This window comes from Dermochelys coriacea, chromosome 11, assembly GCF_009764565.3.
Source record: "Dermochelys coriacea isolate rDerCor1 chromosome 11, rDerCor1.pri.v4, whole genome shotgun sequence".
Classification (NCBI taxonomy): Eukaryota; Metazoa; Chordata; order Testudines; family Dermochelyidae; genus Dermochelys; species Dermochelys coriacea.
Genome location: NC_050078.2, coordinates 77,730,946 through 77,753,818, shown reverse-complemented (window position 1 = coordinate 77,753,818; position 22,873 = coordinate 77,730,946). Strand labels below are relative to the sequence as shown.

Genomic DNA, 22,873 nt, shown 5'->3' with positions numbered 1-22,873 from the left:
ATGGATTCTGGGAGCCGCATGGAGTAGCCCCCAACTCACTGCCCCAGCAGAGCCCTGGAATGGCGCCGAGCCGCATGGTACAGCCCCCAACCCAGCGCCCTGGCCGGAGTGGGGCCAAGCTGCATGGTGTGGCCCCTGACCCAGCACCCTGGCTGGAGTGGGACAAGCCACTGACCCCGCTCCCCAGCAGGAGCTCGCGGGCCAGATCCAGCTCATGGGCCCGGATTTAGTCGGACCTCCTGTACAGCACAGGCCAGAGACCTGCCCCACAATCATTACTACTGTAAGCGGGGGAATAGTCCCGCTTTTGTGGGGAACTTTCCTGGCTTCTGCACTACCCCGGTGAAGTGGGCTAGTGAAAGGATCTGAGTCCTCACTCCCACTTCCTTTACCCAGAGGCCTCTCTGCTCTTAAGGACTCCCCTTCCACTCTCCTGTCTGGCAGAGACCTCGTAACCCCGACAAGGCTGGGCCCAGGATTCCTGGGGGGCTTGACCCGCAATCTTATCATGGTCACTTTGGGCAGGGGCCAGGATGTCCCCACTCCGGGGTGCTCTCTCTGCACTGGGCACTTCCCTGGCCCACTGACCATCACATACAGTTCAAAGCAAATATGATTTATTAAACAGCAACCAATTTTTAAAATATAAGGAAAGAATGGGAAAGGTGAAAGGAAAACCCGTCACCCTGCTCTGTGGCCCGGGGACGTCACAACCAGCGTCTCTGGAACGTCCGGGCAGTTCAGTCTGTTCCTCACACGTCCCAGGCCTCCTGCCCAGGCCCTGGCTGTGCTGCAGGGAGGCTGCGGGTCGGACACTTGCTCTGGCGGTGGCCACACGCCCTCAGGCTCTAGGTGGCAGGACCCTTCTTCCCAGCGTCATCTCCCCGTCAGAGTTATGATCCACACCCAAGTCTGGCCTGCAGGGTCTATTGGCTGGGGGCGTCTCCCTGCACTGGGCCCACTGCCCAGGGTTCTCCCTCGCTCTCCCCAGCTGCTCCCTGCACCCGGTTCTGGACTGCTCCAGCGCCAGCTCCTGCTCCATTCTCCTCAGCTCCAACTCCAGCCCCAGCCTGCCTCAGCACTGATGCTGCTGCTCTGTCTCCAGCCCCCCGGGCTCCTTTTTCTGGCCCCTCTGCCTCTGGTTGCTGCACACATACAGCTCTCCTCCCAGCACAGGTCTGCTCTCTGGGCTGCTTCTGTGGCTCTGCCCCCAGGACCAGCTTCCTGGGCTTCTTCTCTGGTTGTTCTCTCTGGCTGGCCCAGCCCTGCTCCATAGCTCAGCTCGGGCCCCTGCCCTGCTCTCTCCTTAGCTTGGCCCCACTCTGTCGGACCCAGGCAATTCCAGCTCACTGAGGATGGGACACCCCTGGCCTCCTGACTCCTTCATTGGCCTGCCCACCCTTTCAATCAGGCTGACCTGAAACATTGGTCTCTCCCCATTCCCCCTGGGGACTGTCAGTCTCAGGGTCCTGACTTCCCATCAACCCTTCCCCTTTCTTATGGTACTGGGAGGTACCCAACCCACTGAACGTTAGTAAGGGGCCAACAGTCCCCTTACATTCCCCCCCTTGCTAAAATGCTGCCACAGGTCACAGTATTCACACCAGTGCATCCGGGCCCCTTAGTAACAACACATGCCCACATCATGTCATATACAAAACACTAACGATTAAGAAAAGAACATTTAACATTCTGTGTCTACTTCTTCATACAATACATAACAATATTCATTAAAACACTACGTAGAACAAATAACATCATCATTTCCAAGTTTAACAGACAATATAACCTTAGTAGTTCTCTAGGACCTTCTTAAGACTGATGGTTCATTACCCATATTTTCTATTGCCCTGTCCCTGGGTAACACCAGGTCAATGTGAGGGATCTGGCCATTTTCATCAGGGTTTGGGTTTGCCCCATTGGTTTCAGTCTCCTCAGGAAATGCTGCTTTATGCCTCCTACGAGACTAAAAGTCCAACGTTTGAGCTGGTCCCTGTGTACTACTCTCTCAGGACCTCCTCGTTCAGGCTGGATAGTGTAAACCAGCAGTTCAGAATTGTTGTTGGTGGCCACAGTGTGGGGATTTGACTCTCACTTGTCCTGTATTTTATTATGTCTCCTGTGTCTATGTCGACGAACTGGTACACAGTCACCAAGTCTGATGAGAGCCCCACTGGACTTGCGATTGTAAGTCCTTCTCCTAGTTTGGACTGTGTCTTTAGTTATACCGAGAGCAACTTCACTGGCTGTCTTTGGCCTGTCATGGACACGTTTGACCCAGACATCAAAATTGGTCACCTCATCCTTTGAAAAGACTTCTTGATGCTTCTGAGGCAACGCCCTTAAGTTAGCCACCTGTGCAGGAATCAGCCCTTTGAGCGCTGCTTGAACTGGCACTGGCAGTCTCCCACCACATCTTTCTCAAGGAAAGGTAACTTGTTCCCCCTTCTCCCTTCTGATCACCCGCAGCTCATTGCCATTCTCTTCAAATGTTACCTTCACCTGAGGAACCAACTCCTCAGGTCGGTGAACCTCTGCAGTTCTGTGTCCAGGATGCAACTCCACAGCCTTTGCACTCGAGTTTAGAAGACTCACTGGTACTCTTCCTTTGAGGGCATTAGTCAGTACATTGGCTGGCTGGAGCCCATTAGGTAGGTTTACCCCAGATGTAGGCTCTACAAGAGCTCGCTATCTATTGGTATTTGCTGGTACCCAGCAGTGTTTGTCAAGGATCTTCCCTCTCTGAGGAGGAATAACAGTTTTCTGCCCACTTTAACATTTCCAATCTGCCCCACGGGGCCCAGGGAATGATTCTGCCTCTCTGCTTGAGCCAGTACTCTAATTAGCACAGCATTCTTCTTAGAGTGCCCATGATGGTTCATCATCGTAGTTCCTTCTCCTGGCAACAGTAGCTCTTTCAGATCATCATAGAATCATAGAATATCAGGGTTGGAAGGGACCTCAGGAAGTCATCTAGTCCAACCCCCTGCTCAAAGCAGGACCAATCCCCAATTTTGTTTGCCCCAGATCCCTAAATGGCCCCCTCAAGGATTGGACTCACAACCCAGGGTTTAGCAGGCCAATGCTCAAACCACTGAGCTATCCCTCCCCCCGAGATCACTAATGATATTCATCCCTAGAATCCCTGGCACTCCTTCTCCCATATGGCTCCCTTCAGAGGCTTTGTCTTTTCAAGATGAAGTTGCATTTTCCTGGCAGTGACTGACCCATGTAGTCTATGACTGCTTCAAGGCATCCCGCCACTGGGATTGCCAGTCCATTAACTGCTGTTAGATGTACAAACCATGTGCTGTGCATGGTCAGATCCTTGTCTTTCAAATATTTTTGAAAATGCGACTCAGCAATGGTGGTGACTTCAGAGCCAGTATCTAACAAACATCTGGTCTTCGCCCCTGCTGTACATACTTCAGCAGTTACACAGTCTCCAAATGCTCGCTTGCAGATGTCACTAGATATGCTAAAAGAAAAGGAGTACTTGTGGCACCTTAGAGACTAACAAATTTATTAGAGCATAAGCTTTCGTGAGCTACAGCTCACTTCATCGGATGCATTTGGTGGAAAAAACAGAGGAGACCACCCCCCCACTGTTCCTCTGATATTCTTGTTAACTGCTGGAATTAGCCTACCTGCTTGTCACCATGGAAGGTTTTCCTCCTTTCCCCCCCCTGCTGTTGGTGATGGCTTATCTTAAGTGATCACTCTCCTTACAGTGTGTATGATAAACCCATTGTTTCATGTTCTCTGTGTGTGTGTATATAAATCTCTCCTCTGTTTTTTCCACCAAATGCATCCGATGAAGTGAGCTGTAGCTCACGAAAGCTTATGCTCTAATAAATTTGTTAGTCTCTAAGGTGCCACAAGTACTAGATATGCTGGCACTGCCCGCTTTCCTGTCAACACTGTGTGCAGAGTGATTTTCCACCAAGGAGTGGCCTAGGAATCCTTCTGCCACTGCTTGGCATTCTACTGCAGATGGACCACTCGCTCCTGGTGCCCCATTGGTTTCGAGAGTCTGGGACTCTGTTCTCCTTCTGCATGGACATTCCCAGCTAGTATGTCCTGGCCTTTCACAAGTGTAACAACTTCCCTGCTCATCCTTCAGGGGGATCCCGGTGCCTTTGGATATTTTGGCATACTAATGGGATTTTTTTCTTTCATCAACTCAGTCATCACTTTCAGCATCTCTTCCTATTGGACCGCCAGTTTTTGGATGCCTTCGCTTAAATTTTCCAATCTTAACCATCTGTTCCACAGGAACTTCCTTTTCTTCCGACCACATAATGGCAGCCTGCATGAGTTCATGGAACTTCTTACCAGGCTCTTCCTTCAACCTTCTTTTCATTTCACAGTGGAGGGAGTCATCCCAGAGCCCCTGCACCAACTGCTCTTTTAGAACCGTATCTGGGTCTGGAACTTGTTGAGGGTCTCGCCGCTCCACTTTTCCCATTCTCTCCTGGAGATCATACTTGTAAGCCCAGATAGTTTCACTGGGCTCTTGCTTTCTCTCACAGAACTCCTTTAGTTGGGTTCCAATAGGTGCCTTGTCTCCATACACTTCTAGGAGGAGTACAAATACCTTTTCCCACATCTTTCTTGTCTCTCATTGCCATGAACTTTACTGTGGCCTTGGCCTGGCCCTTGAGGTGTTCCTCTATGAAGTCCAAACAATCTTCTTCAGGTACTCTTAGCACACGCAGAGCTGCCTTCACAGACTTGACCCACTCCTCTACCATAATGTCTCCTGGTCTAATCAGGAAGTCACCAAACTCTGTGACCTTCTGCTCCCATAGGACATAAATAATCGGGGGTTTCTTAGCTTCTGCTGCCTGTTGGTCTATTACTGCCTTAGTCAGCAATAAGGCTTCTCTCTGTTCGGTTCTAGTTTGTTGTAATGCCTCAGCTTGGTCTGATAATCTGTGCTGAAGTTCAGCAAACTGGGCCTGTAGTTCTGCAATTCCAGACATGGTAGGAACTCAACCAGTGAACCAATGGGGTGGACCTTATGGATAGGAATCTGTCCATGATGCCAATTATGTAAGGGGGAATGCTCCCGCTATTGTGGGGAACTTCCCTGGCTTCTGCACTACCCCAGTGAAATGGGCTAGCGGAAGGATCTGAGTCCTCGCTCCCACTTCTTTTACCCAGAGGCCTGCCTGACCTCGAGGGCCCTCCTTCCACTCTCCTATGGGGCAGAGTCCTCGTAACCTCGACAAGGCTGGGCCCAAGATACCTGGGAGGCTCCAGCCCCCTGAGGTCCGACTGGCGGAGTCTCAGAGCAGCAGGAACAGGAAGTTGCCCAACAACTGGACTCTGCCCTGTTCTGGACTGTGTGCCTTGTGCTTTCTGCTACCCATTTCTGCTGCCCCCCACCCCCAGCTCATTTTCCTGGCATCCTGACCCAGCCTGATGCCTGGCATCTGACTGGTGGTTCTGATCTCCAGTTTGTCCCCTGCCTCTGACCCCTGGTATCCTGACCCAGCCGACTCTTGAGAGTTCTGTCTCATGATTGCAGACTCTGACTACTAGGTAGGCAGGCTCCTTGAGATGATCCAACGACAGGGGGGAGGGGGTAGAGGAGCGAGTGATGGGGGTGGGGCCTTTTGCGGGGAAAGAGATGGAGAAGAGGCCATGGACTTGAGAGAAGAGGTGGGGCAGGGCCTTGGGGAGAAGAGGCAGAGCAAGGGGAGGGTCTTGGGGGGGAAGAGGTGGGCCAGGGGGCGGGGCCTCGGGGGTTCAGTTACCAGCAATTACAAAGGTGGCAACCCTTTTACCCTTTTTAAATATTGGCACAACATTGACTTTCTTCCAGTCTTCTAGAACTTCCTTAGTGTTCCAAAACTTACTGAAAATCAACATTTAAGGGTCCAGCAAGCTCCTCAGTCAGCTCTTTTCAAACTCTTTGATGCAAATTATCTGGACCTGCTGTGTTAAAAATGTCTAACTTTAGTAGTTGCTGTGTGACATTTCCCTGAAATGATAGTGGAAAGGAAAGAATGTTGTCATCATAAGATGAGATTACATCATCCGTTTTCCCCCCCAAATACAGAACAGAAATATTTACTAAACACTTCTGCCCTCTTTAATCATGAATAATGCAAAAAAAAAATTCTACCTTTGCCATATAATAAGGACCAATATTGTTGTCAGGATTCTTTTTGTTCCTATGTATAACTAAATCCTTGCATGTCTATGTCTAGGATTTGCTTACCTCTGTCTAGGATTATGAGCACAGAATAAATTGTGGGCAACTGAAGAAAGTGTCTTGTATGATTGATTTATCAGCAAAAAAAAAAAAAGTGGAGGGGGAGATGATAGCCTATCAACTGGGGTATAATTTGTGTCTTATTCTGTTGTAACAAAAACATATGTTTGTATTTTATTTGTATTTTAGAACTGCTGTTACATGGGTAAATAAATATTGGCTGCTCTTAATGAAACTTAATCAGTCAACAGCCTGACAACAGAGACTAAAGTCCAGGTTGTAACAGAGCAAGACTTGACCATTAACGTTCCAGGTACAAACGATCCGTGAGTGCAGGGGTATCACTCCTGAGTGACACCAGCATAAAGGACAGTAGACTCAGGCCAGTAACTAGAGGCCAGGTGGGCCTTCCCTGCCAAAAGTTTCCTCTTATTTGTTTAATTAAGAAACTCTCCTTCTATTGGCTGCAGTTTTGGGTAGTTAATGAGAAACCCTGGAGATTGGGAAAGGTCACTGGCTAGGCCGTATAAGGCGCCTGCTCTTCTAGTTCCATTTCTGCAGCCACACAGATCAGAGCAAACACCCAGTGCGGTCCAGGTCAAGGCCCTCCCCTGGGAGGAACGAAACCAGCACAATGTCCAAACTGGTGGAGTGTGTCCCCAACTTTTCCGAGGGCAATAACAAAGAGGTAAGGGGCTGGGTTCTCTCTGTGCTGCGTGACTTGCTTTGTGGAGATAAACTGTGTGCAAGGGCCTTGGCTTGTTTGCTTTTCACCTGCCCTGGGTGCTGCTTTGTGTTGATTGCCTCTGGGCCAAAGCGATGGCATTTGGGCCAGAGTTAATGCTTGTAGCTTGTCCTTGGATGACAGCTCCTCTGACACGTATCTGCGGCAGCTTACAGCATGGCCCCCCGGGTGCACGGCCCAATGACCTCACCTCCCCCGGCGCGTCTTAAATGCTCTCACGGGAATCCTGGGTGAGACTCCCTGAGCTCCAGGGGCATGGAGAGGCCCTGCGGTGCGCATGTCACAACCCTTTGTTCCAGATCACCTCTGCTGCCCCAAAGGGGAGACTCGTGGCTGTGGCTTGGCTCCCACGTCGTCCGAGCTGGGGCTGAGCGAGGATGTCATCCCCTCCCCCGGAGCGCTCCTGGCTGGAGCAAGCTAGTTTTTTCAGTGCCATGGGGAGCTGCTGAGGAGACCATCCAGCTCCAGGGGCTTTGGCACTGAGCAGCCTTGCTCCGGTTCTCCAGTGGGGGCCAACTTGTGCGCTTGCCACGCCCTGCCCTTGCTCCGTTGCTGCTGGTGGAGGTTTCCTTTGCCCGGCCAGCACTGGAAAGGCCCAAGGCCAAGCTCACTGCCCCGCTCTTCTCGAAGAACAGCAGCTGGAATCCCCACTCGCTCCTGCTGCCCTCTGGTCCCAGCGGCTCCTCCTCCTCAGAGCTCCCAGGGTTAATTACAGGTGGGGCCAGCAGCACCAGCACTTCCCTGATTCAGTTGCTTATAAGTTTGCCAAACTTTAACCATTTGGGCTGAAATTTTCCATGGCAGGTGTTGTCCTCAGCCTTCTCTTCAGTTTGACTTTACATTTCACCCCGAACAGTTCAGTCATTTCTGAGAAAATGGTCAGGGAAAAATACATCAGTTTGCCCATGTTAAAAAATTTGGACCCCTTTCTTATGAGGAGCTCCAGTGTTTGGAGAAGGCACTGGAAACATGGCATTCCCGGCCATTGTGTCTGGAAAGTGCCTCTGCCATCCCTCTAAAAATCCAACCCGATTTGGCCACAGAAAAATCGCAGTTTGCACACATGCAGCTTGCCCTGCGTTGTAATGTCTATCTGCACTGAGCAAGCTCCACCCAGGGCTGAGCAGCTGTTTGAGGAGGAGACTGGGACACGGAGCGGGGAAGGGCACTGAGGCGGGATGGGGAATCCAAGGAGACAGCCAGGGATGGGGAGCCAGCGGTGTGTGGAACGTGGGTGATGGTGGGAAGTGACGGGAGAGCCAGACAGGTTGCACAAAGAGCTGGAAGAGGGAGAGCGGAGGAGTGGAGACTGGAACTGGCTAGGGGAAGAGAATTGGGCTGGGATGTGGGGAAGAGGTGGGACTGAGACAAGGACAGGTTTCAGGGGAGGGGGAAGAAGGGTCTGTGACCTCTAGAGAACATGCAGGCCCCCGCCCCACAGAGCCTGGGATCTCTGAGTCTCACCCTTCCTCTGCTGCCAGCAAAAATCTGTGAAACCCACTGGCAGAGTGGGTGTCTCTCCCCCGTCTAGTGCTCCTCTGGGCGCCGAAAGAGGCAGGAGTCTGGAGGAAAAAATAGCATGTGATCATGTCATTGAAGGCAGTGCAATCCTGCATGTGCACCAGGGGGCTCTGTTAAGGGTCCACGGGCAGCCTTGTTTCTGGCATTTCCGAACTTTTGAGTGTTTGAGTTTGCAGCGTTAGTATTTTTAGCATAGCTTTTGTGTGAAACTCTGATGTGTGTATTTGGAGGTGTATAAAAGGGGCATCAGGCCATTGTGCTGGGTGCCCCCGCCATAAAGTTCAAAATCAGAAATAAAATTGTTAGCAGAAGACAAAACGCCTGTTCCCCACCTCCCCCAGAGCAGCCTTCACCAAACCCCTCTTTCTGCAGCAGTCTGTGTACACAGAGGCCCCTTGAAGGCCAGCTGCCCTAGGCTAGTCCAGCCCCTCCCAGGGAGAACTCGTCACCAACAGCCCCCGCTCTTTTAAACTGAGGGCCCCTCTGCTGAGCAGCGCTGTAGCTGCATGGCACAGAGAGAAAGGCGTCTCTCTAGCATCAGGTCCTGGGCCAGGCAGGGCTTTATAGCTCAGAACCATCACCTTAAATTCAATCCAGGAGTCACGAGCAGCCGGAGCAGACCACAGCCACTAGAAGACAACAGTCATGTGTTCCCACCAAGCAGCAGCACTGCCTAACAGGCGCTACTGCACTCTGCATCGGCCTACACTCTGGGCTTGAGTTAAGGATCTGACTGTTTGGATCAGCTGATTGGATTTTCGGAGAACAGCATCTTGTTGCCACAGCAACACAAGGTTCCAGCCCCAGAGCTTGGTACGCTCCCATCTTATGAAAAAGCCAGTTGAGAATGTTTTCACACACAGCTTCTTTCATTGCCACGTCCTCTGGGTGCCCAGCTTTGTGCTCTGATTACTTACATTGTGAGCTCTTTGGTGTGTGTTTGTACAGCGCCAAGCACCGGGGGGGCCTGGGCCAATACTGGGGCTCCTAGGCACTACTGTAAAAGTAATAATAATAAATGGACTGCAGCTTTAACCCTGCCTTCTGTGCATTGTATGTCTTCAATTACATGATCACATGCCGATTTGCAACTCATACAATAGTAGACCATTTTTTCTACTTCCTTAGTCACATGTGTAACATCTTGTACACTGGCTTCTTTTCAGAGCAGTGTGGCCTAGCAAACAGAGCACAGGACTGGGACACAGGAGACCTGGGCTCTGTTCCTGGCTTTGTCACTGACCTGCTGAGTGGGCTTGGACAGGTCACATCACAGCTCTGTGACTCAGTTTCCCCACCTGTAAAATCGGGGTGATGATACTGAACCCCCCCTCCCTTTGTAAAGTACTTTCAGATCTCCCAATGAAAAATGCTAGATGTGAGCTAGGGATTATTGTTGTTATTATCGATATTAGTCTTGTGCGCTCACACATTTTGAGATAGGATCCTCAATTGGGGTAAATTGTCATTGTTCCATTGACCGCATGATAATTTACAATGGCTGATGCTCTCCCCCACCCCTGTTCCACTGTACCTTAACCAGGTGAGCACCAATGGGGAGAACAGCCGTGTACCAATTTCAGGGTTCCCTCCCCACTATGAACTCTAGGGTTCAAATGTGGGGACCCGCATGAAAGACTCCCTAAGCTTATTTCTACCAGCTTAGGTTAACACTTCCCCAAGGCACAAACTCTTTGCCCTTGGAGGGTACGCTGCCACCACCAGGGAATTAATCATTCTTTGATTAACAAAGAATCAGGGAAAGGACCACTTGGAGTTCCTATTTCCCCCATATATCCCCCCCAAGCCCTTACACCCCCTTTCCTGGGGAGGCTTGAGAATAATATCCTAACCAATTGGTTACAAAGTGATCACAGACCCAAACTCCTGGGTCTTACGACAATAGAGAAATCAGTCAGGCTCTTAAAAGAAACAGAACTTTATTAGAAAGAAAGAAGGTAAAAGAAGCACCCCTGTAAAATTAGAAGGGAAGCTAATCTCACAGGGCAATCAGATTTAAAACACAGAGGATTTCCCTCTGGGCAAAAACTTTAAAGTTACAAAAAAGAAAACCAGGAATACACCTTCCTCTCAGCACAGAGAAAATCACAAGCCAAAACAAAAGTAAGCTAACACATTTTCTTGCTAGTACTTATTAATTCTAATGGAGTTGGATTGCTTGCTTTCTGGATCTCTCTCCGGCAAGCACACAGAATAGACAGACAAAAACCTTCCCCCTCCCACAGATTTGAAAGTATCTTGTCCCCTTATTGGTCCTTTTGGTCAGGTGCCAGCCAGGTTACCTGAGCTTCTTAACCCTTTACAGGTAAAAGGATATTGTGCCTCTGGCCAGGAGGGATTTTATAGTGCTGTATAAAGGAAGGTTGTTACCCTTCCTTTATATTTATGACAACCCACAACTCCCACTGCCTTCAGGGGGCCAGGCTTTCCTGCTGACATCCGTGGGCAGTGCAAATGTTTAGCATCTCTCAGGTTGGGCCTTCGCTTCTTTCCCAGACTGGCAGTTCCAGCCATTCTCAGCACCCGTGTGCTCTGGCTATTGAAGAGGAGTTTTGCCCTTTCAGACATGCAGTGTTGTTGTAGCCATGTCAGTCCCAGGATATTCAAGAGACAAGGTGTCAGCAGACCAGGTCAGAGGCGGTCAGGCCTAGTGGTCAGAGGCTGAATGCCAGAGACAAGGGTGGAGGCAGAGTCGGAGTCAGGAGGCAGAGCCGAGAGTCAGAACCCGTTTACCAGGTGTCAGGGAAGGCAGGGGCTGGGCTGGCTCTGAGGCAGGAGCAAGGCTGGAACAGGATGGGCACAGGGCTGGGCGCAGGGCGGTGGAGGAGCAAAGCAGGAGCAGGGCTTGGAGAGATAAGCCCAGGGAGGCAGAGTGTCCATGGGCATTGAGAGGTTTCAGAGTAGCAGCCGTGTTAGTCTGTATTTGCAAAAAGAAAAGGAGTACTTGTGGCACCTTAGAGACCTTAGAGAATAAATTTGTTAGTCTCTAAGGTGTCACAAGTACTCCTTTTCTTCATGGGCATTGAGCAGCCAGCAAGCTACTGCTGCTGCTAGCTTTAAAAGTGGCCAGCTGGCTTCCTCCGCCAGTCCTTCCGGCAGCCTGGCGGGCTCGTTAGGGTGTCGGGGTACTGAGCAGGCACAGCTGGGGGCCTCACTCCTGACACAAGGCGGAGGAGGTAATGTCTTTTACTGGACCAACTTCTGTTGGGGAGAGAGCCAAGTTTTCGAGCTGACGCAGGTTGCATATGACCTACAATCTGATTGTCCATAAACAACTTCCCTGAGTAAAGCACCTGCTGTAAAATATTGTTACTCTGTTACTTGAATGCAGGTGACCTTGTATACCAGAATTTGTACTTGATTTGAAAGGTATCAGTATATTTCTAAGTGGACAGCAACAAGGGTATTGAACAGTGAATTATCTCATACACCGACATCAAAATGTCTCTGTCACGGACTCACTGGCCCGGTGCTCTCTCCCCTGGGAGTAACCCCCTTCAGTGTGTCATCCTTTCGTGAAGGTTGCCCTCTCCGGGGTTAGGCCCTCTGGCCCCCTTGCCTCCCAAGACCACACATCTAAGCTTTCCGGACGCCTGTCTCTCACCATGGGCCCCCTCAGGGAGTTCACTCGCTCTGGACCCTCAGGGCCTCCATCCCCAGAGGGAGCAATGCCACCGCGATCGCTAGCCTGCAGTGACTCTCAGCCAGCCTAAAACAGAGGGGTTTATTGTGTGCCTGGAACACAACACAGACAGTTCTCAGGGCCTTGAGCACACAAAATCTCAGCACAGTCTGGATGGGACTGTCCAGCGTCCAGGTGGCTCAGGCTGCTGTTTGTCCCTGGTCTAGAAGCCCCCTCCTTCCAGCTGACCACCATATATCAACTTCCCCAAAGCCCCTCCTCCATCCTTCATCTTCAGTCCTGGGCAAAGAGATCACCTGGGCCCTCTCTCTTCCATCCCTGCCAGGTCTGATCACCAGAGTCCCCTCTTCTCAGCCCTTTGTCCTTCCCTTGGCCAAAACCATCTGGCTCCCAAGATGGGGTGGGCCTCTGGGCCTCCAAGTCACTGGTTACTAAGTTCCACAACATCCAGGCCCTTGTCCAGGGGCCAGCTTGCTAGGCAAGGTCACACCTGGCCCTTTGCAGCAATAAACCCCTCTCTGCCACACCTTGTTACACATGCAGCACGCAGGGAAAACCGACACACGCAGTGTTCATGCACAACGCTAAGAAAATCTCCCCCCTTCACCACAGTATGCTTGTTTCCAGATGGAAAGAATTTACTGAAAGCTACATTAATGAAACCCCATTAACAGTGTTACAGTCTTGCTGCAATTTAATTCTAAACCCTTGTATTACATATGCTAGCCCTTTTCCATTATTCTGTGTTGCTATACATCATCTGTAGTCAGTTTTCTAAGTACAGCATACTGTCTAATATTCATATAAATGACTTCTGTGGACTGTCTGGCATGCAGTGTAATACATAGGTTACAAGCAGCTCACATGCATCTCTATGGTTGTAGGAAAAAACAGTATATGGGAACTTTGTATTATGTGAGCAATTCTATATGTTCGTGTAATTAAATACATTAACATGACGCATAAATAACAGGGGCCAGGTTAAGTTGCACATTACGAAGGAATAATCAATCACACAAATAAAATGGGAAATGACTGCCTAGGAAGTAGTATTGCAAAAAAGGATCTGGGGGTTTTAGTGGATCACAAACTAAACATGAGTCAACAGTGTTAAACCATTGCAAAAAAAGCGAACATCATCCTGGGCTGTATTAGCAGGAGTGTTGTAAGCAAGGCACGAGAAGGCACTTCCACTCTACTCAGCACTGATTAGGCCTCAGCTGGAGTGTTGTGTCCAGTTCTGGGTGCCACATTTGGGGAAAGATGTGGACAAATTGGAGAAAGTCCAGAGAAGAGCAACAAAAATGATGAAAGGTCTAGAAAACATGACCTGTGAGGGAAGATTGAAAAAATTGGGTTTGTTTAGTCTGGAGAAGAGAAGACTGAGAGGGGACATGATAACAGGCTTCAAGTACTTAAAAGGTTGTTACAAGGAGGAGGGTGATAAATTGTTCTCCTCAACCACTGAGGACAGGACAAGAAGTAATGGGCTTAAATTGCAGCAAGGGAGATTTCCTAACTACCAGGGTAGTTAAACTCTGGAACAAATAGCGCAGGGAGGTTGTGGGATCTCCGCTGTTGGAGTATTTAAGAGCAGGGTAAACACCTGTCAGGGATGGTCTAGACCTATGCTTCTCAAGCCATCTGATGTGGGGGACCGGCAATTTTTTTTTCCAATGTGCGCGCAGACCGGCAGCCGATGGCTCGTGGACCGGCACCGGTCCCCGGACCACCACTTTGAGTAGACTGGACTAGACAATACGTAGTCCTGCCTCAGCACAGGGGACTGAACTAGATGACCTCTCAAGGTCCCTTCCACTCGTACATTGCTCTGATTACACTGAGCAGCTACTTTTCAGTCCCCAGTGCAGGCCGTGATTTGGAGCTGGCGGGCGACATTACGGGCTGTGCTTTGAACATGAATGATTCCTCTGCGAGCAGACGTTTGGCTCCCGGCTCACTTTTAGGGGTGCATTTGAAACATTAACAAACCCAGCCATGCCTTGGCTCCTTTCTTTAGCAGACTTCATGCTGGGCTGCCGATTGAGAGGAAGCGTTAATGGGCTGGGCGTAGCTCTGAATGGCGGAACACCCTTTTTCGGCTGTGCTCTCTTGCAGGTGATCGATGCCATTGGTGAGGCCATCTCTCAGACACCGGGATGCATCCTGCTGGATGTGGATGCCGGCCCATCCACCAACCGGACGGTCTACACCTTTGTGGGGAGTCCAGATGCCGTTGTCGAGGGGGCTCTGCGTGCAGCCAGAGTGGCTTTTCAGCTCATTGACATGGGCAGGCACAGAGGTGATCAGGGTGGTGGCGGAGCAGGAGGGCAGGCTGCTTGGCGGGGCCCAGGAGAGTGAGCTGCCAAAGGTCTCAGCTGTCAGGTCCAGCATGGATCTGGCTGAGGTGATTTGCCAAAGCCAACGCAGAGCAGCAACTACTGGCCCAAACCGGAGCAGCCATGAGTGCGGGCTGTGCTTGAGTCACAGGGTCTCCCTGGGAGCACTATTCAGATTGCTACTGGACGGCTCTCCCTCTCCGGTCTCATGACGTTAAGGGTTTTTCCTCCCTGTGATGTACAATGGAAGCCGAGCCCAGCGGGCAGCTATTAAGGGAGCCGTGCGCTCCCTGCAGCTGGAGCTACATTGCACAAACACAAAGGGCAGCCACTTTTCAAACAGCCTCCCCATGTCCTGTGGGAGGTCAACAAATCTACCCAGGCAGGTGCAAGCTGCAATAGGAGCAGAGATTCCGCATCTCCCTCTGACGACCCTGAACTTGTGGTCGTTTTCTTTTTGGCTGGAATAAACAAGGTGGTCAATTGAGCAAATACAGACAGCGTAATCGTTTAGTCCTGTCACATCAATGGCCCAGATGCAGAAGGGGTGTTAGCCTAGTCCTGAGATCATAAGGAATGAATAAATAAAGTCTGGCATTATCTAAACTGGTTCGTCCTTCCCTCCCCTCGATCCCACCCACCCCCATACCCCTCAAACCTCTGTGCACATCTCTGGAATGGTGCTTTGCTTTCCTAGGAGAACATCCACGGATGGGTGCCCTGGATGTCTGTCCTTTCATCCCAGTGAGGAATGTCACCATGGAAGAATGCATTTGCTGTGCCAATCTGTTTGGGCAGCAATTGTCAGTGGAGCTGGGCGTGCCTGGTGAGTTGGTGATGGGGAGGGGAGAAAATTCTGCCTCTTTTCTGACCTCTTCAGTAATTCCACCATCTTCTCCTGAAAATAGAAAAGGAGTACTTGTACTTGTGGCACCTAACAAATTTGTTAGTCTCTAAGGTGCCACAAGTATTCCTTTTCTTTTTGCGAATACAGACTAACACGGCTGCTACTCTGAAACCTGTCATCTCCCCCTGTGCTCACATGGACACAGTACATTGTTCTGTTCCGCTTCTGCACTGGGACTGTCCTGCCATGATAAAAACAAACAAACCCCTTTTAAAAGAGTTAACTCAATGGTAAATGGGACAAAATACAACATGGTTTTACAAAAGGTAGATCGTGCCAAACCAACCTAATCTCCTTTTTTGAAAAAGTAACAGATTTTTTAGATAAAGGAAATGCAGTGGATCTAATTTACCTAGATTTCAGTAAGGCATTTGATACCGTGCCACATGGGGAATTATTAGTTACATTGGAGAAGATGGGGATCAATATGAACATCAAAAGGTGGATAAGGAATTGGTTAAAGGGGAGACTTCAACGGGTCCTACTGAAAGGCGAACTGTCAGGTTGGAGGGAGGTTACCAGTGGAGTTCCTCAGGGATCGGTTTTGGGACCAATCTTATTTAATCTTTTTATTACTGACCTTGGCACAAAAAGTGGGAGTGTGCTAATAAAGTTTGCAGATGATACAAAGCTGGGAGGTATTGCCAATTCGGAGAAGGATCGGGATATTATACAGGAGGATCTGGATGACCTTGTAAACTGGAGTAATAGTAATAGGATGAAATTTAATAGTGAGAAGTGTAAGGTTATGCATTTAGGGATTAATAACAAGAATTTTAGTTATAAGTTGGGGACGCATCAATTAGAAGTAACGGAAGAGGAGAAGGACCTTGGAGTATTGGTTGATCATAGGATGACTATGAGCTGCCAATGTGATATGGCTGTGAAAAAAGCTAATGCGGTTTTGGGATGCATCAGGAGAGGCATTTCCAATAGGGATAAGGAGGTTTTAGTACCGTTATACAAGGCACTGGTGAGACCTCACCTAGAATACTGTGTGCAGTTCTGGTCTCCCATGTTTAAAAAGGATGAATTCAAACTGGAGCAGGTACAGAGAAGGGCTACTAGGATGATCCGAGGAATGGAAAACTTGTCTTATGAAAGGAGACTTAAGGAGCTTGGCTTGTTTAGCCTAACTAAAAGAAGGTTGAGGGGAGATATGATTGCTCTCTATAAATCATAGAATCATAGAATCATAGAATATCAGGGTTGGAAGGGACCCCAGAAGGTCATCTAGTCCAACCCCCTGCTCAAAGCAGGACCAAGTCCCAGTTAAATCATCCTAGCCAGGGCTTTGTCAAGCCTGACCTTAAAAACCTCTAAGGAAGGAGATTCTACCACCTCCCTAGGTAACGCATTCCAGTGTTTCACCACCCTCTTAGTGAAAAAGTTTTTCCTAATATCCAATCTAAACCTCCCCCATTGCAACTTGAGACCATTACTCCTCGTTCTGTCATCTGCTACCATTGAGAACAGTCTAGAGCCATCCTCTTTGAAACCCCCTTTCAGGTAGTTGAAAGCAGCTATCAAATCCCCCCTCATTCTTCTCTTCTGCAGACTAAACAATCCCAGCTCCCTCAGCCTCTCCTCGTAAGTCATGTGCTCTAGACCCCTAATCATTTTTGTTGCCCTTCGCTGTACTCTTTCCAATTTATCCACATCCTTCTTGTAGTGTGGGGCCCAAAACTGGACACAGTACTCCAGATGAGGCCTCACCAGTGTCGAATAGAGGGGAACGATCACGTCCCTCGATCTGCTCGCTATGCCCCTACTTATACATCCCAAAATGCCATTGGCCTTCTTGGCAACAAGGGCACACTGCTGACTCATATCCAGCTTCTCGTCCACTGTCACCCCTAGGTCCTTTTCCGCAGAACTGCTGCCGAGCCATTCGGTCCCTAGTCTGTAGCGGTGCATTGGATTCTTCCATCCTAAGTGCAGGACCCTGCACTTATCCTTATTGAACCTCATTAGATTTCTTTTGGCCCAATCTTCCAATTTGTCTAGGTCCTTCTGTATCCTATCCCTCCCCTCCAGCGTATCTACCACTCCTCCCAGTTTAGTATCATCCGCAAATTTGCTGAGAGTGCAATCCACACCATCCTCCAGATCATTTATGAAGATATTGAACAAAACGGGCCCCAGGACCGACCCCTGGGGCACTCCACTTGACACCGGCTGCCAACTAGACATGGAGCCATTGATCACTACCCGTTGAGCCCGACAATCTAGCCAGCTTTCTACCCACCTTATAGTGCATTCATCCAGCCCATACTTCCTTAACTTGCTGACAAGAATGCTGTGGGAGACCGTGTCAAAAGCTTTGCTAAAGTCAAGAAACAATACATCCACTGCTTTCCCTTCATCCACAGAACCAGTAATCTCATCATAAAAGGCGATTAGATTAGTCAGGCATGACCTTCCCTTGGTGAATCCATGCTGACTGTTCCTGATCACTTTCCTCTCCTCTAAGTGCTTCAGGATTGATTCTTTGAGGACCTGCTCCATGATTTTTCCAGGGACTGAGGAGAGGCTGACCGGCCTGTAGTTCCCAGGATCCTCCTTCTTCCCTTTTTTAAAGATGGGCACTACATTAGCCTTTTTCCAGTCATCCGGGACTTCCCCCGTTCGCCACGAGTTTTCAAAGATAATGGCCAAGGGCTCTGCAATCACAGCCGCCAATTCCCTCAGCACTCTCGGATGCAATTCGTCCGGCCCCATGGACTTGTGCACGTCCAGCTTTTCTAAATAGTCCCTAACCACCTCTATCTCTACAGAGGGCTGGCCATCTCTTCCCCATTTTGTGATGCCCAGCACAGCAGTCTGGGAGCTGACCTTGTTAGTGAAAACAGAGGCAAAAAAAGCATTGAGTACATTAGCTTTTTCCACATCCTCTGTCACTAGCTTGCCTCCCTCATTCAGTAAGGGGCCCACACTTTCCTTGGCTTTCTTCTTGTTGCCAACATACCTGAAGAAACCCTTCTTGTTACTCTTGACATCTCTTGCTAGCTGCAGCTCCAGGTGCGATTTGGCCCTCCTGATATCTTTCCTACATGCCCGAGCAATATTTTTATACTCTTCCCTGGTCATATGTCCAACCTTCCACTTCTTGTAAGCTTCTTTTTTATGTTTAAGATCCGCTAAGATTTCACCATTAAGCCAAGCTGGTCGCCTGCCATATTTACTATTCTTTCGACTCATCGGGATGGTTTGTCCCTGTAACCTCAACAGGGATTCCTTGAAATACAGCCAGCTCTCCTGGACTCCCTTCCCTTTCATGTTAGTCCCCCAGGGGATCCTGGCCATCTGTTCCCTGAGGGAGTCAAAGTCTGCTTTCCTGAAGTCCAGGGTCCGTATCCTGCTGCTTACCTTTCTTCCCTGCGTCAGGATCCTGAACTCATAGAATCATAGAATCATAGAATCATAGAATATCAGGGTTGGAAGGGACCCCAGAAGGTCATCTAGTCCAACCCCCTGCTCAAAGCAGGACCAAGTCCCAGTTAAATCATCCCAGCTAGGGCTTTGTCAAGCCTGACCTTAAAAACCTCTAAGGAAGGAGATTCTACCACCTCCCTAGGTAACGCATTCCAGTGTTTCACCACCCTCTTAGTGAAAAAGTTTTTCCTAATATCCAATCTAAACCTCCCCCATTGCAACTTGAGACCATTACTCCTCGTTCTGTCATCTGCTACCATTGAGAACAGTCTAGAGCCATCCTCTTTGAAACCCCCTTTCAGGTAGTTGAAAGCAGCTATCAAATCCCCCCTCATTCTTCTCTTCTGCAGACTAAACAATCCCAGCTCCCTCAGCCTCTCCTCATAAGTCATGTGCTCTAGACCCCTAATCATTTTCGTTGCCCTTCGTTGTACTCTTTCCAATTTATCCACATCCTTCCTGTAGTGTGGGGCCCAAAACTGGACACAGTACTCCAGATGAGGCCTCACCAGTGTCGAATAGAGGGGAACGATCACGTCCCTCGATCTGCTCGCTATGCCCCTACTTATACAACCCAAAATGCCATTGGCCTTCTTGGCAACAAGGGCACACTGCTGACTCATATCCAGCTTCTCGTCCACTGTCACCCCTAGGTCCTTTTCCGCAGAACTGCTGCCGAGCCATTCGGTCCCTAGTCTGTAGCGGTGCATTGGATTCTTCCATCCTAAGTGCAGGACCCTGCATTTATCCTTATTGAACCTCATTAGATTTCTTTTGGCCCAATCCTCCAATTTGTCTAGGTCCTTCTGTATCCTATCCCTCCCCTCCAGCGTATCTACCACTCCTCCCAGTTTAGTATCATCCGCAAATTTGCTGAGAGTGCAATCCACACCATCCTCCAGATCATTTATGAAGATATTGAACAAAACGGGCCCCAGGACCGACCCCTGGGGCACTCCACTTGACACCGGCTGCCAACTAGACATGGAGCCATTGATCACTACCCGTTGAGCCCGACAATCTAGCCAGCTTTCTACCCACCTTATAGTGCATTCATCCAGCCCATACTTCCTTAACTTGCTGACAAGAATGCTGTGGGAGACCGTGTCAAAAGCTTTGCTAAAGTCAAGAAACAATACATCCACTGCTTTCCCTTCATCCACAGAACCAGTAATCTCATCATAAAAGGCGATTAGATTAGTCAGGCATGACCTTCCCTTGGTGAATCCATGCTGACTGTTCCTGATCACTTTCCTCTCCTCTAAGTGCTTCAGGATTGATTCTTTGAGGACCTGCTCCATGATTTTTCCAGGGACTGAGGTGAGGCTGACCGGCCTGTAGTTCCCAGGATCCTCCTTCTTCCCTTTTTTAAAGATGGGCACTACATTAGCCTTTTTCCAGTCATCCGGGACTTCCCCCGTTCGCCACGAGTTTTCAAAGATAATGGCCAAGGGCTCTGCAATCACAGCCGCCAATTCCTTCAGCACTCTCGGATGCAATTCGTCCGGCCCCATGGACTTGTGCACGTCCAGCTTTTCTAAATAGTCCCTAACCACCTCTATCTCTACAGAGGGCTGGCCATCTCTTCCCCATTTTGTGTTGCCCAGCACAGCAGTCTGGGAGCTGACCTTGTTAGTGAAAACAGAGGCAAAAAAAGCATTGAGTACATTAGCTTTTTCCACATCCTCTGTCACTAGCTTGCCTCCCTCATTCAGTAAGGGGCCCACACTTTCCTTGGCTTTCTTCTTGTTGCCAACATACCTGAAGAAACCCTTCTTGTTACTCTTGACATCTCTTGCTAGCTGCAGCTCCAGGTGCGATTTGGCCCTCCTGATATCTTTCCTACATGCCCGAGCAATATTTTTATACTCTTCCCTGGTCATATGTCCAAGCTTCCACTTCTTGTAAGCTTCTTTTTTATGTTTAAGATCCGCTAGGATTTCACCATTAAGCCAAGCTGGTCGCCTGCCATATTTACTATTCTTTCGACTCATCGGGATGGTTTGTCCCTGTAACCTCAACAGGGATTCCTTGAAATACAGCCAGCTCTCCTGGACTCCCTTCCCTTTCATGTTAGTCCCCCAGGGGATCCTGGCCATCTGTTCCCTGAGGGAGTCAAAGTCTGCTTTCCTGAAGTCCAGGGTCCGTATCCTGCTGCTTACCTTTCTTCCCTGCGTCAGGATCCTGAACTCAACCAACTCATGGTCACTGCCTCCCAGATTCCCATCCACTTTTGCTTCCCCCACTAATTCTACCCGGTTTGTGAGCAGCAGGTCAAGAAAAGCGCTCCCCCTAGTTGGCTCCCCTAGCACTTGCACCAGGAAATTGTCCCCTACGCTTTCCAAAAACTTCCTGGATTGTCTATGCACCGCTGTATTGCTCTCCCAGCAGATATCAGGAAAATTAAAGTCACCCATGAGAATCAGGGCATGCGATCTAGTAGCTTCCGTGAGTTGCCGGAAGAAAGCCTCATCCACCTCATCCCCCTGGTCCGGTGGTCTATAGCAGACTCCCACCATGACATCACTCTTGTTGCACACACTTCTAAACTTAATCCAGAGACACTCAGGTTTTTCCACAGTTTCGTACCGGAGCTCTGAGCAGTCATACTGCTCCCTTACATACAGTGCTACTCCCCCACCTTTTCTGCCCTGCCTGTCCTTCCTGAACAGTTTATAACCATCCATGACTGTACTCCAGTCATGTGAGTTATCCCACCAAGTCTCTGTTATTCCAATCACGTCATAATTCCTTGACATCACCAGGACCTCCAGTTCTCCCTGCTTGTTTCCAAGGCTTTGTGCATTTGTATATAAGCACTTGAGATAACCTGTTGATCGCCCCTCATTCCCAGTATGAGGCAGGAGCCCTCCCCTCACAGACCTTCCTGCCTGTGCTTCCTCCCGGTATCCCGCTTTCCCACTTACCTCAGGGCTTTGGTCTCCTTCCCCCGGTGAACCTAGTTTAAAGCCCTCCTCACTAGGTTAGCCAGCCTGCTGGCAAAGATGTTCTTCCCTCTCTTCGTAAGATGGAGCCCGTCTCTGCCCAGCACTCCTCCTTCATGGAACACCATCCCATGGTCAAAGAATCCAAAGCCTTCTCTCCGACACCACCTGCGTAGCCATTCGTTGACCTCCACGATTCGACGGTCCCTACCCAGGCCTTTTCCTTCCACGGGGAGGATGGACGAGAACACCACTTGCGCCTCCAACTCCTTTATCCTTCTTCCCAGAGCCACATAGTCCGCAGTGATCCGCTCAAGGTCATTCTTGGCAGTATCATTGGTGCCCACGTGGAGAAGCAGGAAGGGGTAGCGATCCGAGGGCTTGATGAGTCTCGGCAGTCTCTCCGTCACATCACGAATCTTAGCCCCTGGCAAGCAGCAGACTTCTCGGTTTTCCCGGTCAGGGCGGCAGATAGATGACTCAGTCCCCCGGAGGAGAGAGTCCCCGACCACCACCACCCGCCTTCTCCTCTTGGGAGTGGTGGTCGTGGAACCTCCAACCTCAGGACATCGCATCTCATGCCTCCCAACCAGCGGAGTCTCCTTCTGCTTTCTCCCCCCAGACATATCATCTGGTCCACTCTCCGCATTGGTACCTGTGGAGAGAACATGAAAGCGGTTAGTTACCTGTGTCTGTGTTACTGGAACCCGGACATTCCGCTTACCTCTTCTGGAGGTCACATGTTGCCAAGCTTCTTCACTGGCCTCTTGGCTCCTCTGTGCAACCTGCTCTACATCTTTAGAGCTTTGTGCCCCTAGAAGGCTATCCTGAGTTTGGTCCAGAAAATCCTCAGTCTCTCGTATACAACGCAGGGTCGTTACCTGTTGCTCCAGACCTTCAATCTTCTCTTCCAATATGGAGACCAGCTTGCACTTTGTACAGACAAAGTCGCTTCTGTCCTGTGGAAGAAAGACAAACATGGCACATCCAGTGCAGGTCACAACAGCTGAATTCCCCCCTTCCATATCACCTACCTACTACGGAGCTTTCTCAGAGACGTTGGCAAGATGTAAGCCTCACTGGGCTCACTCCAG

The 22,873-nt window shown here is 49.8% G+C and overlaps 1 protein-coding gene across 1 annotated transcript in view; it reads left to right on the top strand.

The window, feature by feature from the left end:
* The first annotated feature begins 6,764 nt into the window (after positions 1-6,764).
* Positions 6,765-22,873, top strand: part of FTCD (formimidoyltransferase cyclodeaminase) — a 43,949-nt gene continuing 27,840 nt past the window's right edge. Inside the window, exons 1-3 of the mRNA XM_038422178.2 lie at positions 6,765-6,911; positions 14,272-14,455; positions 15,190-15,318. Of these exons, the coding sequence (XP_038278106.1) occupies positions 6,858-6,911; positions 14,272-14,455; positions 15,190-15,318 (367 nt within the window). The 5' untranslated portion in view covers positions 6,765-6,857. The remainder of the gene's footprint in view (positions 6,912-14,271; positions 14,456-15,189; positions 15,319-22,873) is intronic.